The sequence below is a fragment of the Balaenoptera physalus genome (assembly GCF_965194825.1).
Source record: "Balaenoptera physalus genome assembly, chromosome: 1".
In the NCBI taxonomy this organism is placed as follows: domain Eukaryota; kingdom Metazoa; phylum Chordata; class Mammalia; order Artiodactyla; family Balaenopteridae; genus Balaenoptera; species Balaenoptera physalus.
The window spans coordinates 148,232,020-148,249,593 of NC_138882.1; the positions used below are offsets into that span (position 1 = coordinate 148,232,020).

Consider the following 17,574-nt stretch of genomic DNA (forward strand, 5'->3'; position numbering starts at 1 on the left):
CTACCTTTCCCCCTTGACCACCTTCCTGTGATGGTTAATTTTATGTGTCAATTTGACTGCGCCAGGGTGTCCAGATACTTGGTCAACGTTATTCTGGGTGTTCCTGTGAGGGTGTTTTTGGATGAGATTAACATTTAAATCAGTAACCTGAGCAAAGCAGATTGCCCTCCCTAAAGTGGGTGGATTTCATTCAACCAGTAGAAGTTCTGAATAGACAAAAATCTTACCCTCCCCCGAGTAAGAGAGGATTCTTCCTGCCTGACTGCCTTGAGCTGGAAAATTGGTTTTTTTCTTGCCTTCGGACTCAAACTAAAACATCAGCTCTTTCTGGGTCTCAAGCCTGCCAACCTTCAGACTGGGACTACACCCTCAGCTCCCCTGATTCTCAGGCCTTTGAAATCAGACTGGAACGAAACCATTAACACCCCTGGATCCACAGCTTGCCAAATGCAGATCTTGGGACTTGTCAGGCTCCATAGTTATGTGAGCCAATTTTTTAATAAGAAATCTCTTTACATATATATGTAAAGTATATGGAGAACCCCAACTAATGTACTTCCTAATGCCTTCATTATGGCTGTTGATGATTTTCCCTTTATTTAAAGTGATTAGATACATGTCCACAGTCAGTGGAGCACACTGGGTTAAGACAGTGTGTCTAATGCTTTTTTGACTGTCCCCAAAAGTAAGCAATACATTTTAGATCATGATCCAGCCCACTTACATCCAGCTAAAATAAGTTGCAATACTTAACCATACTTTGTGTGATGCTCTCTGATGATTTCCCTCTTATTGTATTCTATTTCATTTTGTTAAATGCTGGTCATGACCCACTAAATTTCTCTTACAATCTGCTAATGGGCTGTGGCGTGCAGTTTGAAAAATCCTAGGTAAAACATCTCTGAGGCATTACAACATGTTGGTTAACATCACAGGTTCTCACGTTGACTTCTGGCTCCACCCATAATAACAAGATGACCTTGACCTTGCACAAGTTATGTAACATTGCTGAGTTTCAGTTCTTCATTTGTAAATTGGGGATTATAGTATTCTCTTCCTCGGTCTTTCCTGAGGATTAAATGAGATAGTGCATTTAAAGTGCCTAACTCAGTGTCTGCCACATAATGAAATGTTCATTAACTGTTGACCATCTTACCAGTGCTGCTAGAGTCTAGGCCCCTGGAATATAGTATCTGAATGAATGACAGAAGTGTGGGGAAATGATGCGGGACAATACACAAACTCTACATCAGAAGACCTTAGTTCAAAACTAACTGAATCATGTTGAGCCATTTACTTTGGGTCTTTGGACCTCAGCTTTCTCTCTATTAAATTGGGAAAAATAATAATACAATTCCTCATAAGCTATTATGAAGATCATCTTCAATACCAGATGTGAATGATTATATTTTACCAACATTAGGAGTTTTTATATGTAAATATATTTTATTAGAACCAGTTAATTCTAAGTACAGTGAGTAAAAAGATAATTTGTTAATTCATTTTAGGTAGTAATCAATTTGGTTGTCCTTTAATAAGTCATCCCTGACTATAATCAGATGATTATAACAGAGAAACCCCATTACCTTCTACATGAGATAAGAGGACCCATGTTGGTATCTAGACAGTGCTTACCATGTTATGTGTGCTTAATAAATGTTGAATGAAAAACTGAAGGAATGAATAAATAGAGAAAAGGAAGATGGAGGAAGAGAATGTAGAAGTATAATTGACATCAACTTCAGTGAGATTTTAGTCATGTCCCTGTAACTTTTTCTACCCAGTGTGTTAGGTGGTAGACCAGTTGGCCAAGGACCCCAGCTAGAGGGCAATGATCAATAACTGGCTGAATGTACTGCACTCTCAGTAGAAGGATCTTTTCCAGGGTCACTGTTATCTGGCACCCATCAAGGGGAGGCATAATGGAATGCAGGCACTGATTTAGGCAGAGTTGTTACCACCTTGAAAGATAGTGATGAGAATTCAAATTGACCTTGATCAATGGGAGGAGCAGTCCCTCCAAAACTGGATGAGCTCTAGAGAAAGAAATGAATGACCTTGATTTAAAAAATGGGCAGGTGGGGGAGGAGGCATGATTGATGAGTCTCCAAGTCTACAGCAGAAATATTGCCCACTGCAGGCTGGACATAATGATAATGATTTCCCTTCCATTTGAACAATGTTTCAGAGCTGACCAATTGCAGAGCCCTATGAGATATGTTGTCTTATTGTCCCCACTTTACAGATGAGAGGACAGTTAACATTATAGAGTTAATAACTGGAAAGCAGGGAATAATAAATATGGTAATAGTAACATCAACATAGTGCAGCAATAATAGGTACCATTTTTATACTCTTACTATATGCCAGGCACTGGGCCACCTGATCACACAGATTGTTTCATTTCATATTCATAACAATCCTATGAAGTATAACTGTCATTGTCTCATTTAGGGAAACAGGAAACTGAGGCATGAAGAGGTTAATTTGCCTGAGGGTCACATGGTTGATAAGTGATGGAGATGAGATTTGAACCCAAGGAATCTAAATTAGAACCTTTTTCAGCAATTGATGCTTATCAAGTGCTCATTAGAGCCTGAGCATTACACTAAATATTTTCTGTGGATAAGTTCACTTATTCCTCACAATTATTCTATAAGTTAAATGCCATTAATACCTCCAGCTTAACAGGTGAGAAAATTGAGACTTAAAATGATTAAATAATCTGCTGGTAATCACACAGCTAATAAGTGACAGAACCCATATTTTCAAACACTAAGCTATCCTAATATCCTGCATTAAAGGGAAAACTATCTACTTAAACACTTATCATGCAAGATGTACTTGGAATTATTCTCAAACCCTTGTTATCATTCCTATTTGGGTCTTGAAAAAACTAAGGTTCAGAGAAATTAAGTACCCTGATCAAGGTCATGCAACTGCTAAATGGTAGAACCAAGATCCCCACCCAGATGTGTCTGACTCAGAAATCTGGATTCCTTGCTACCATCTGCCGGCATATTCTTTCATTCCACAGACCTTGATCAAATGATATTTGCTACTTACAATCCCACCTAAAACTGTAAACCATAATAGTAACTACCGTTTAGACCGTGTTTTATTTATCACGTGCTTTTTAGAGTTAGTTCTCATGAGAGCCTTTTGCAGTAGTTTATTATCCATACATTAGTTATGGGAAAACTGAGACTCAGAGATGCAAAGTTTTAGCTTTTAAATGGCAGGACCTACATGAAAATCAAAGACATCTTTGTAAAAAGAACTCTTTTTACTACCACATTGCCTAATGGCTTTTATAGAGCCATGAAATGCTACTGGCTTCTCACCAGCAGAGCATCAATAGAAGTCATGTTTTGTAAGGTCTTTGCAGAGCCCTTTCAATATGGCCCCAAACTATAGAATCATGAACTTTTGGAGCCTTGAGGGCTATTAGTTTACTTTCTATTCCATGCATGGTTTCCATTACAGCATCCCCGATGGAGGTATCTTATCAGATTTACTTAGATTCCTTAACTGATAAGAAACTCTATTTCATGTTGCATTTTGAGAGACAAAGGGCACAGAAGCTGAGCCAAATATGTCAGGACCTATCTACATGAGCCAAAAAAGGGGGTCTAGTTCATTGTCTAGTAGAAGAGACAAATACAGACAATTACCATTAGTATAGTGTATGAATTAATATTATATATATATAAAATATATATATATATATAAAAATATATATATATATATTCTGGATTCTTCTCTTGCCTCCAGAATCCCTGCCGTATTTCCAAATGCCTGGAGGCATCTCTCCCAGGAAGCTGGCCCTCCCAGGCAAACTCATCATGTTCTTCTTGCCCTAACATGTGTGTGTGTGTGTGTGTGTGTGTGTGTGTTAGAAATGTAATGTAGAAGGAAAATAATGTAATGTAATGTAATATAATGTAAAGTAAATGTAATGTAATGTAGAAGGAGTACACCTCACAATTCACACCCAGGCCATCTGCAAATTATCTAAACTCTGCTTTCAAAATATGTCCCTAATCGACCATATTCTTTCGTCTCCATTCTTTATTCCCTACCTGGATGTCAACAAGAGTCTTCTAACTGTGCTCCCTGAGTCCACTCTCACCCCATCTAATCTGTGCTCTGTACAGTAGTGGAACGACCTGCTGACACAGAGATTAGACCATGGCACTGCCCTGCTGGTAACCCTGCAGTGGTTTCCCATTTCACTGCAGACACGGTCCATACTTCTTACCATGACCAGCAAGACGCTCTGCAGCTGCTTCCAACCTCAGCTCCCTCCATCCTCCCCTTACCTGCAACCTTTAGCCACACGTTGCTTATTTCAGTTCTCAAACATGACAGGCTGTCCACTCTGCCCAGGACATCCTCCCTCTTTCTTGTCTTTGGAGTCTCCTTCTGAATATCTTTTGGACCTTATCCCAGTTAATCCCAGAGACTTTCCCAGATAATCCTAAATTAAGTGATTGTCTTCTCCCTCTCCTCCCACAGTTATTCTCTATTTCTACGACCTGTTCATTTTCTAGCCAGCTCTTATCACAATTTGCAATTTTATATGTATCTGTTCATTAGCTCACTCAACAGAAGTTATTAAGGCCAGGCACTGTTCTAGGAAATGAATATATAACAGTGAACAAAACATATGAGGCCCCTGCTTTCATGGAACATGCATACTAGAAGGAGGAGGTTGACAATAAACAAATAAGCATGTGAGCGTGGTAATCACAGAATATATAGTGATGTTCTGAGAATTAAAATAGGGTGCTATAACAAAGAGGGACTTGCCACATGGTCAGAAAAGACCTTTCTGAAAAGGGGGCATTTAAGTTGAGATCTGAATGATTAGAATACAGCTATGCAAACATCAGAGAGAAGGATAGCCCAGACAGAGAGAGTAGCTAGTACCAAGGCTGTAGGCTAAAATAAGCTTGCTATGTTAGAGTGTTAGCAGGATAACAATGATGACAACAACAAGAAAAGAAAAGAAAGAAAGGAAGGAAGGAAGGGAGGAAGGGAGGGAGGGAGGGAGGGAGGGAGGGAGGAAGGAAGGAAAGGAAAGGAAAGGAAAGAGAAAAAAGAGAAAGAAAAGAAAAAAAAGCCATCATATTCTAGCAGTGGCCAGATGAGAGATCATAGTTGTTTGGACCAGTTAGATGGTAATAGAGACGTGGACAGATGCCACATATGCTTTAGAAGTAAAGATGACAGGTCTCACTGATGAGGGGCAAGAAGTAAAGGAGGAACCAAGGATGGCATCTGGATTTTTGGCTGTTTATTTAGTTTCCTTCACTAGATTGTGAGCTTTGCAAGAACAGGAACCATATCGATTTTGTTCACCTGACACATGATACAAACTCAATTAACATGGTTGATGAATGCATGTCTGAATAAACAAAACTATGGAAGAATGTGCAGAGGAATATCAGGGCAGGTTTCACAGAGGTGGGGCTGCCCATACAAGTTCAAAAGAATGAGTTGAAATCTGTCAGGTTGGCAAGACAGGAAAGTGCTTTGGAGGCTGACAGCACAGCATGTGCAAAAGAAGGCAGGAAACATACATGAATGGAACAGTGTCACTGAAGTACTTGCCCTGTCCTAGGTAAATTATCAGCTCTGTAATAGGGCCAGACTCCAAAGCAGCCAGATGGTGAATGCACTATTCTCTTTGTCAGATCTTTATACAAAGACAAATAATAGGAGCTCCAAAGAAGGGATGAAGGAGAAAAAAAATCTAAATCCAGAAATTCAAGCCCAAATCCATACTGATTCCTGTAGAAGGTAGAAAGCTGTCAGCAGCAGCCCTTGAGGAAAGTCTAGGGTCCCACTGAAGTCTAACATCACCTCCCCAACATCCAAGACATCCCCTGATTTTTGATGGATGGTTTCATGCTCTCTTTGGGGGAGAAGCATTTTATCTAAAGAACACATTAGAAGAAAACAGCCTTGTGCATCCTCTGGGATGAACCCATAGAGGATCTGAGGCAAACCCAAGGACAAAAGATTCCCCCAGAGCAAACCAGCCCGTGTGTTCACTTAAATCATTCCATTCCAAGCTCAGCTCTTTGAGGACATGAATGTATACCACACGGGGTATTTCTTAGAAACAAGCACTTGATAGAATATAAATATTGTTAAAGTCATTAGATCAAAGATACACAGAAAGAAAAAAGACATTGAAAAAGAGGAGAGAGAGAGGGGAAAGGGAGTGAGAGAGAGGATGAAAAAGCAACAAAGAGAAAATTAGACAAACATCAAACATGGAGAGAGGGTGTGCATGATTCTATTTGTCAAAGGGAAAGAAGGTAGATGTTTTTGTTCTTTGTAGGTTAATATGTAAATGACATTCTGATTTATTAGCAGTCTCCAGCAGATGAGGTGATGATTAGCACATTTCCATATTTATAGAAAAGCAACACTAACCTTCCGGATTTATAGAAAATCAGCTCTTCCCAAATAGCAAATTGTGCTATTATCGACATATGGTTTTCTATAAACAGAGCTGAGGTAATTATCCCTGGGACAATTCGTTAGTGGGCTCCTTTTGAATATTAACCACATTGGAAGCCCATTTCTGCCTCACAGATTTTAAAGAGGAGGGGCTCGAGATACCCCAGGCAATTAATTAGTAGTCCACCACCAAAGACAGAGCCCAAATGAAAGGGTCTACCACAGCCACGTGGTGGAAAGACCCCAGGTCCAGGGCTCTGACGCCAGCTTCCTGCAGCCCTGGGCCAAGTAATTAACTTCCCTAAGGAGGCTCAGCATTTCTGGGGCTAAAACTAGAATTACACTCACCTCCAAATGTTGTTGAGAAAATTAAATGAGAATGTACGTAACAGTCCTGGAACTTAGTAAGTACTCAACAAATGTTAGCTCTTTTTTCTTCCTCGTGTTTTTGAATGACTCTAAAAAGATCCACTTGAATTAAATTTTTCAAACTCTTTTTACACTGATCTCTCCTGAACTATTTATTTTGTATCATGACTCTGTCCATGTGTACATGTCTTTAACTGGCAAAATTTTCTTGAAGCGATAATTTATCTTCACTACCTACAACCCACTATGATATTTTTTATTCTGTTCTGTGTTGTTCAAAATGTTTGTGTTCCATACATTGATATCAAGACCTACTATTGGAGAGACACAGATGTAGAGAACAAATGTATGGACACCAAGGGGGGAAAGCAGCGGGGGTGGATGTGGTGCTGGGATGAATTGGGAGATTGGGACTGACATATATACACAATACGTATAAAATAGATAACTAATAAGAACCTGCTGTATAAAAAAATAAATAAAATAAAATTCAAGAAAAAAAACCCGTAAAGTTCTCCCACTCAAAAAAAAAAAAAAAAAAGACCTACTGTTGGGTTTCAATCTGCAGTTTGTATTGTGCTACAAGATGTTAAGGACTGTATTTAGATTTGCTCACCTTTGTATCCCTAGCACAAACACATAATAGCTACTCAATAGATATTTGAATTATAAAAGAATGGATACATGAATAGATGGATGAGTTAATGAATGACCCTAGCCAGGAATCTAAGTGAATGCCTGCTTTCAAACTCCATGTCTTGTTTTGCCCGCTCACCCTGCGTTGAGTGCTAAAGAGGTAGAAAATTGTCAGACATGATGCTTGCTTTCAAGGATCTTGCTATCTAGATGAGGAGAGAAATATTAACATTTGGAAAATTGTTTTTAAAGACTAAGCAGTGTGGAATTGATATGAATGTGTTGAAGGAAGGAAGTGGCCAGCCTGGGCTGGTGGAGTCAGGGAAACGTCTTGAAACTTGGAAGTTGAACTTGGCTTTGAAATATGGATATACCTCTCACCCTTCTACTCCATCGTTGACTGGATCTGTGGTTCTCAAACTGTATTAAGCATCAGAATCACCTGGAGGGCTTGTCAAAACACACTGCTGGGCCCACTGCCAGAGTTTCTGATTTAGCAGATTTGGGATGGGAGCCTGAGAATTTGCATTTCTAACACGTTCCCAGGTGACACTCATACTGTTTGTTGGAGTCCACGTGTTGAGAACCACTGTTCTAGCAGTTTGGAGTGAGACCATGAAGATTGTTGATGTCAATGTTAAGGAGTTTAGATTTTAGTTTAGTTGAGAACCACTGTTCTAGCAGTTTGGAGTGAGACCATGAAGATAGTTGATGTCAATGTTAAGGAGTTTAGATTTTAGTTTAGCCACTCAGGGTATTAAGCAAGGAGGTGATGTCATAAGATCTGTGAAGCAGAAGATCCTTCTGGTGGCGGTTGTTGAGAATGGATTGGAAGGGGTGAGTCTTCCTCTAGAGACCATTTAGGAGATGATGCGGTAATAAGTGAAAGATGGGAACCCAGCCTACCATAGTAGGAGGGGATGCAGTAGAAGGGATGTTGACAAGAGCTGCTCAGGAGAGAGAACTGAAGGGTCTTAGAGATCTACAGGGGTGAAGGGGAAGAAGGGATCTGGGATGACTCCAGGTTTCTGTCATCACTGACTGATTGGATGGCAGTTCCATTAACCAAGAATCTATATTTAAAACGTTTTAACATTTTAAATAGCAAAAACCCAGAGATCCTTTATTATTGAAGAGGTAACTATGGTGCAATAGAAAACACATGGTTCTGGAGAACCAGACAAGTCTGAGTTCAAATTCTGTTTGTAGTGCTTACTAGCAAGTCATTTCACCCTTTTGAACCTCAAGTCCCTGTAAATAATAATACTAATGCTACCTTATAGAGTTGTCACGGAGGCTAAATGAGATCATGCGTGGCTGATAGTGCCTAGAAAACTGCAAACCATGCCTGGCGTACGCATCGAACACTGCGTGCATCAAGCATCTGTTCTACTTACCAGCTGTTTCCATTCTTTCTTTGTTAAGCACCAGGATATATTCATAAATGCCACCCATTGTTCCAGACGTTATGTAATGGGTGCCATAGTCATCGATGAACTTGGCATACATGCCATAATTGTACTGCTCTGGAAGCTCCATTAATGACTGCAGCATAACTTCATCCAACATGATATTCTCCCTCCTCATCTTAAAATGAGCAGTCTGCACCTTTGTGAAAATTCTGATGAAGCCATATTTCTGCCAGTAACAACAACCGCCATTGAATGAAGGAAGAGAACAAAGAGAGTATACGTTTTACCACATGAGATCATGCAAAAGGGCAGCATTTAGTACCTGTGGGAAATATAAATATAGTCACATGTAACTGTATGAACATAAATACATATAACAGAATATTATTACATTTTGCAAACATATATTAGACACCAGCCTGGCTTCTTCTCCCATGTCTGCTGCATCTCCGTTCCCACTGCCCCTGTCCGGGTCAAGTTCTCATCAACTTTCGCTGGGTTGGTTACTACAATGTGTTTCATTGTGCTCCTCACCTCTGTCCGGCCCCCAGTCCATTCTCACCTCCACATTTCTCCCTGCTCTAATTAAAGCACTGCATTATGCAACCTGCTACACAAGTATTAGGTATCCATTAAAAATTAGGCTTAGGAATATTTCGATGACATGAGGAAATGCCAATATCACTTAATTTATTAAACAAATACTTTTCAGTGCCTACAGTCACATGCATTATGCTAGGTGCAGAGGACATGATCTTGAATGAGATAGGCCCCTGCCCTCATGGAGATTACATTCTAGTGGTAATCTTGTACTGTTCGGTAATCAAGAAAAGCAGGATCCACAGGACCGGGGTGAGGTTGGATTGGTTTAAGAGGAAGGGGGTCCTGTATGAGCCTTACTTGCAGGGAATGTAAACCTTGATCCAAAGTGACAGTGAAAGTTGGAAGAAGCCACCTGCTTTTAGAAAAGTCCACATGAATCTGTGACAGTCAGATCTCAGAACAGTACTTTCCCTTCAGATCAGTAGCTTATTCGTGGCAAAGCTCCAGAATGTAATTTATATATATATATATATTTTTTTTTTTAATTTATTATTTATTTTTGGTTGCATTGGGTCTTTGTTGCTGTGCATGGGCTTTCTCTAGTTGCAGTGAGCGGGGATTACTCTTCGTTGAGGTGTGGGGCTTCTCATTGCGGTGGGTTCTCTTGTTGTGGAGCACGGGCTCTAGACGTGCGGGCTTCAGTAGTTGTGGCACACAGGCTCAGTAGTTGTGGCTCACACGCTCTAGGGTGCAGGCTCAATAGTTGTGGCGCCCGGGCTTAGTTGCCCTGCGGCATGTGGGATCTTCCCGGACCAGGGCTCGAACCCGTGACCCCTGCATTGGCAGGCAGGTTCCCAACCACTGCACCACCAGGGAAGCCCTGTAATTTGTAGTTGTTGAGGAAGTGAATTTTGATAACTGTATTTTCATTATCCAAAATAATGTTTTGAGCCCTAACTAAATCCCCAGTTCTGGTATCAATGTCTTGAGGCTTTTGGTAAATTTCTGATCAATTCAGTGAATATTTCTCCAGCTCCTGATTACCTCTCCATCCTCATCACTCCCTCCTTTCCCTTCCCACCTGTGCTTCAGCCAGCGGAAGTCCTTTCAATCCCACATTTGTGTGAGGCAGTCTCTCATCTCCAGGCCTTTGCACATGCTGTTTCCCAGACCTAGAACAGCCTTCTGTTAACCTCTGCCCTGCTTCATCCAGACAACTGGTACTAGTCTTTAGATCTCAGTTTAGACAGACTTCCTAACTTCCTCAAGGATGCATTGTCTGAACTCTCAGGATAATAGGCAGTTACTGGTAAATGTTTGATGAGGAAATGAAAGATTCATTAAGCAGGCCAGCCCTCCAATCTATTTGGAAAAGCCGGGCTTGCTTTAGAATTCTTCCAAGCCTGGTTTAGAGGGCTTGGCTGTTTCTCTTTAAGACATGACCATTCTAAATATTTCCCTCTGTGCTCCAGGTAACCATGAAAAAGGATGGGGAAAGTGATAAGAGTGCTAGTCTTATCGTGCAATTTTATTCCTTTTGTGATGATTCTGTGTGGGAAAGCGTAAGAAGAAAAACAAACATGATTACTACTGATCAGACATGTCCAATTACACAAGCAAATGAAGGTTCAATTACTACTGTACTTTTCAATGCAGTTAAGGTAATACGTGTTCAGCATAGATTATGGAATACTGTGTGACACGGGCATTATGTTTTAATACCTTCTGATTATACTTGCTTAACTTATTCAAGAACGAACTGTCTCGTGACCCAGATACACCTGCAGTCGCAGTAAATGGGCTGCCTGCAGGGCTCACACCAATGGTCACTCCAGCCGACACAGACTTGTCATTTTTTACTTTAGTAAAAAGGTCATTTGCATCATCGTACAACTCGGAGGAGACTGTAGTATCTGCCAGGGCCTGAAAAGAATCACATAGATGTTAGCCTTGTGCACTAGCATTATATTCCAATTCATACTTAATATTTAAATCTTTGCTTTGTAAAATATCCAGTTTCAGATTATTATAAATAATTCTTTTAAAAGGCTATTCCAAATTGATACTAAAATACGGAATATTCAGCAGTGCTTAGTATTTAGTGGTACTGCTAAAATATTTGTTTAAACACACACACACACGATTCTGATAAAATGCTATATTGTTCTGAGCATGTATTTCTTTCCAGTGGGCTTATCCTTCTTGAACAGATGGTTGCTTGGCTCTGCAGTGGAGAGATACAGAAAGCCATGTCTAGGCATGGACCTGGGAGGAAAGGGGCAAAGGCATGCAGGTGGTGATAGTTCTAAGCAGAGGTATGCTTAGGGACCACCCACAAGTGTTTGGTTATTTCATTCCAGGATTGCATTTCTCTGCTAGCTTGACCTGAGGCGTGGTCTCGTGAGCCAAGGAAATGAGGGTTAGGTGCCCATGAGAGGTTTGCTCTGTAATCAAAAGAGCATGTGTTGAGATGGAGGCGCCATCAGTTTGGGTCCTGAGTGTCTGTGATGATGAGAGTTTCTTTTTCACCTTAGGAAGGATGAGTAGAATAAGTAGGGCATTGCTGCTTTAAAGCACTGAGATTTCAGAATCCTTTTTGCCACAGCATAACCTAGTCTATCTTACCTGACACGTAGGCCCTAGACTGTCCTCCAGTTTAGAAAAATGGCATTGTCTATGTCTTCCAGCTCATAGACAGAGCCTGATGGCAGAGGTGGAAGTGGGGTGGGGAGAGCCAATTTCTTTTTTTTAAACTATAGTTGACTTACAATATTGTGTTAGTTTCCGGTATACAGCTTCAGATTCTTTTCTATTATAGGTTATTACAAAGTATTGAATATAGTTCCCTGTGCTATACAGTAAATTCTTTTTTTTTTTTTTTAATTTATGTATTTATTTATTTATTTTTGGCTGTGTTGGGTCTTTGTTGCTGTGTGAGGGCTTTCTCCAGTTGTGGCGAGCGGGGGCCACTCTTCATCACGGTGCGCGGGCCTCTCACTGTCGCGGCCTCTCCCGTTGCGGAGCACAGGCTCCAGACGCACAGGCTCAGTAGCTGTGGCTCACGGGCCCGGTTGCTCCGCGGCATGTGGGATTCTCCCAGACCAGGGCTCGAACCTGTGTCCCCTGCACTGGCAGGCAGATTCTCAACCACTGCGCCACCAGGGAAGCCCAGTAAATTCTTGTTTATTTATTTTATATATAGTAGTGAGTATCTGTTAATCCCATACTCCTGATTTATCCCTCCCACTCCCCTTTCCCCTTTGGTAGCCCTAAGTTTGTTTTCTATGTCTGTGAGTCTGTTTCTGTTTTGTAAATAAGTTGATCGGTATTATTTTTTTAGATTCCACATATAAGTGATATCATATAGTATTTGTCTTTCTCTATGTGTCTTACTTCACTTAGTGTGATAATCTCCAGGTCCATCCATGTTGCTACAAATGACAACAGTTCATTCTTTTTTATGGCTGAGCAACATTCCTTTGTATATATACAACACATCTTCTTTATGATGGACATTTAGGTTGCTTCCATGTCTTGGCTATTGTGAATAGTGAGAGCCAATTTCTTAAAAACAGACTCAATAAGCCTGGCCTTATCTTCTGTCAATATTTTTCTCCTGAGAAACTTGGGAGAGGGAGGATGTGACTAGATAATTGTTCAGAGTACTGGCATCCTAGCATCTCTCTCTATAGATAGAATGTGGATGATACACAGATAGAATTTGCATAATCTAGCCTCCCTTCTAAAAGATGTATAGCCAGGCTTAGTTCAGATAGATCTGGATTTAAATCTTGTCTGTGCTTACCTACTGGGCCTGGCGCTTTATCCCTCTAAGTCTCTGGGGTTTTTAATATCTAAAATGGGCCAATAATAATATCTGACGCATCGTCTTATGATGAGGATTTGGTGGGAGAATTTGTGTGAAAGTAGAAGAGCTGACACATGGTAAGCCTCCAGTGAGGTTTGCTGTGTAGACGGCTTACCCAGAGGGTGAGGGGTGAAGAAATGAATGGTCAGGAGCAGGCTCTGGAGCTGGTTGTGAGCTACAGGGTGACCAGGAGACCGCAGAGTTTTAAAGATGGGGAGAATCTTAGGGATCATCTGCAGTTTGCAAGCACTTTTCAATAGCGGAACCCTTTCTTCCAACAAAATCACGGACAGAAAGTCAAGAGATGAAGGTCATCAGTGAGGACCTGCTCTTGGTGAAGCAGGAGCACAGGTCTCAGAACCCCCAGCCACCTCCTGTCCTGCCCCCACTTTACATCTTAGTAACCTGGGCCCGCGGAGGGGCAGTGAGCTGCTCAAGGTCTGACACGTGTCTATTCTAATAGAGTCAAAACCTGGAAATAGGTCTTCTGACAAACAGCCTAGAAAATCGGGCCCCGAATCTATTTTATTGACTTAGGACTGGAGCCGAGATCTAGTAGGGGGTGGTCCCATTTACAGCATGCGGCTCACTGGCCCTGCCGTTGCCTCTTCAGCACTAAGCACGTGTGAGGGCAGGTGCAGTGGGACCTTCAGCCACCAGCAAACCCTACAGGAAATAAGATCTTCCAAAGCAAGGCATCTATCTCCACCGACAGCTTCCCCTCCCTGCACCCACCCGGTGGCCTGTGGCGTGTTCAGACTTACTTCAAAGTGGTACTTCAGGAAGTTGTAGGGTTTCCGGAAGTACTTCTCATCATCTCCATAGTAGAGACGCTCACAGGTGGAGTCGTACCGAAGCTCTCTCCATTCCCCGTTGTATACGGTCTCACACTGGCCCCCATAATACCTGACGTCGTATACGCTCTGAGCTTCTTTCTGGGTCAGGAAATTATACCTAAATTGAAAAGGCAAGCAGCTTCTGGGAGAGAGCATTGGAAGAGCAGAGATAGCACAAAATATCCTCTGGACCATGATGTAGCTGGTGGGCTGAGCAGCATTGCTCAAACTGTGTTCTGTGGAACCCTAGATTTCCTTGAAGTACCTTAAGGGCCACTTTGGGCAACAATGGGAGACTGAGTGGACTGGGCCTGGGCCCCCAGGTTCCCTTAGACCAGATCAGCCAGACAACTCCATTCAGCATCTATAACAGTGCTCCCACATGGGAGGCACCTCTAAATATTTGTTGAGTAAATTGAAGAAGAATATGCGTGATTATCAAGAGTCCAAGCACAGGAACCAGACAGTCTGGACCCGTTTCCTATCTCTGCCACATCCAGCTGTGTGACCTTGGGCAGATCATTTAACCTCCCTGTGCCTCAGTTTAATCATTTGTAAAAAGCAGCTAATACTACTGCCCTCACAGAGTTAAACAATGAGTTAAAACAAGTAATGGAATCATAAGAGTACTTAGCATATATGAAGTGTTAAATAAATGTCACTGTTGTTTTTGTTAGTATGATTTCAGAAAAGGTTTTGCTGCTAAAAAATAGGTTTGAAATATTGGGTGTAGTTCACAGTGCTAAGCTGAGGATCTAATCCTCAGAAAGGCCATAGTGTGGAGGAGGCACAGTGTGGAGGTCAGGGAGATGCCTGCTTAATTTCCAGCTCTGTCATTTACTAGCTGTGTGACTTTGGACACATTCTAGAAACTTCCTGAAGCTCATTTTCCTCATTTGAAGAACAGACATAGTAAAACTACCTCTCCTGGTTTTTGTGAAGTCTAAATGAGAGTATCAGAGTAAAACAGAAGTACAGTTGATAGTAATACTTCTTTTCCCCTAGCCCAATACCTTTCCAGAAATATTTCCCATACTTCCCTCTCTGGGGTATTTCAAATCTATCTGCCCAAGTTCTCTGTTTTAGGTCATGGATGGTTTAACCATATTTAGGTAAAAATCATGTGAAACAGGTGAAAGTCTGCTTTAATTTCATACAAAGAGAAAGTTAACTGAACAAAATCATTGAAAGTTGGCTAAGAGTTATAAGACCTAACAATCTAAGCCTCATATGTTGTGGATAATAAAGTGATTGCTTGTCTTTGCCTCTCAAACTCCTACTCAGCCTTTAAGACCCAACTCAGATGTTGCGTCCTCTGTATTGCCTTCTTTGATTATCCTGGACAGACAATTGTCCTTCCTCTGTTCCCATGGCATTCAGTGATCGCCTCTGGTATAGCATTCGTCATGTTCATTTATGTCCTCTGTGAAAGGGCACAAAGGCAGATGAGCAGGGGAAAAACTGTGAATAAAACCTACTTCAAAGGAATAAATGGAGAATTGTAGAGCACCTGGCATAGAGTAGAAATTCAATGTAAGTTCACTTCCTTCTTCTCTTCCTTTCTGCATCTCTTTCTTCACATTAGTGGAAGTGATGTAATAATAGCTATGATGAATTGAATACACACTATACCAGACATTTAGCATACATTAACTTTCAACCTCATGACAATTTTGCAAACGCAAAAATTGAAGCTCAGAAAAATTAAGTAACTTGCCTATAGTCATAGCTGAATTTTTTTCCTAGATTTTTTTTGACACTACAATCTGGGTTCATAGTCTTTACCCTGCAGTTTCTATCTTTCCCCCTGTGGAACATGTTTCTGCCTGTAGCTGATAAATACAGGCCCTCTAATGGGCCAAAGAAAAACTCTAAAGAACAATAAGCCCTAAGATTGTAATGTAACCTCTAACCGTAAGTAAAGCCTATGTATATTTTAAAAATGTGATTGCGGAAGCCCCAGTGAAAATAAAGAGAGACATTCTACTTTTCAGAATTTAGAAATATTCACACACGGGTACAAAATTATGTATGTAAGAATGTTCATTGCAGCACTGTCTATAAGAGAAAAATGGAAAACAATCTAATTATCTTTCCATAGGAGGTAGTTAAATAAATTATATAGTTATACTATAGGAGAATTGGGAAATTTTATTTTATGTTTCACAAAGGGCCAGATAGTAAATACTTTAGGCCTTGTAGGCTACGTAGGTTTCTGTTGCAACTACTGAACTCTTCCACTGTAGGGCAGAAGCTGTGTTTCAATAAAACTTTATTTAAAAATAGACAGCAGGCTGAATTTGGTGTTCAGGCCATAGTCTGCTGACCCCTGTTAAGGAACACTATGCTGCCTAGAAAAAGGCAATAGAAGATATGGGAGGAAAATCTTCAAAATATATTATTAAGTGAAAAAAACAAGTTATGGACAATATGTACAGTCTGATCACATTTATGTAAAATACACTTATGTCTATAATGCACAATACACCTGATAGGCATACTTTCCATACAGTGTATGTTGTCAATGCATTTTTACATGATTGCGAAATCATGTAACAGGGGTCAGCTCTAGGGAGGGAAGAGAGAGAGGGTGAGTGGGTGGGACCAGGTGAGGGAAAGTGAAGGAAGAGTTTCAGTTTTTATCTCAAATAGACATTACTTCTGTAACAATAAATAAAAATTAAAAACTGGGAAATGCCTAAATTAGAAAAAATAAGATACCAGGAAAGGCCTCTGAGATCTTGAGATGAATGAGAAAACCACCATAATGTCAGCTGCTGGGGATGGAGGTGGGCCCATTCTACTGGTTTCAGTGTTAGGTGTGGCAAAGCACACAAATCAGCAAGTACATTTGAAATCTCCTGATTGAATCATATGAGAGCAGGGTCATGGTCTGTGATATTTTTGTCAATAACGAGGGAATTGTTTTTCAAGTCAAAACCTCAATATTTCATGCTTGTACTCTGTTTATCCCACAGTCACTTTCAAAATCAACAAGAATCCCCTTTTATTGGTGTTAGAGGCTGAAATATGTTCTTCCAATATTTGTATGTTGAAGTCCTGACTCCCAAAACCTCAGAATTTGACTGTGTTTTGGTGATAGGATGCTTAAAGAGGTAATTAAGTTAAAATGAAGTTATTAGGGAGGGCCCTAATCCAGTAGGACTGGTATCCTTCTAAGAAGAGGAAGTTAGGACACAGCCATGTACAGTGGGAAGACCATGTGACCACAAAGGGAGAAGACAGGCATTCACAAGCCAAGGAGAGAGACCTCAGAAAAAGCAATCCTGCTGAGACCCACATCTGAGACTTCTAGCCTCCTGAGAAAATAAATTTCTATTGCTTAAGCCACCTAGTTTGTGGTACTTTGTTATGGCAGTCCAAGAAAACTAATATTATTGGTCTAAAAGAAACAGGAATTTGATCATCTTTTCAT

The 17,574-nt window shown here is 40.8% G+C and overlaps 1 protein-coding gene across 1 annotated transcript in view; it reads right to left on the bottom strand.

Moving 5' to 3' along the window:
• Positions 1 to 17,574, bottom strand: part of C8A (complement C8 alpha chain) — a 65,743-nt gene that overhangs the window by 20,378 nt on the left and 27,791 nt on the right. Inside the window, exons 5-7 of the mRNA XM_082414996.1 lie at positions 14,067 to 14,256; positions 11,157 to 11,357; positions 8,877 to 9,117 (exon numbers count right to left, since the gene is read on the bottom strand). Coding sequence (XP_082271122.1) covers positions 8,877 to 9,117; positions 11,157 to 11,357; positions 14,067 to 14,256 — 632 coding nt within the window. The remainder of the gene's footprint in view (positions 1 to 8,876; positions 9,118 to 11,156; positions 11,358 to 14,066; positions 14,257 to 17,574) is intronic.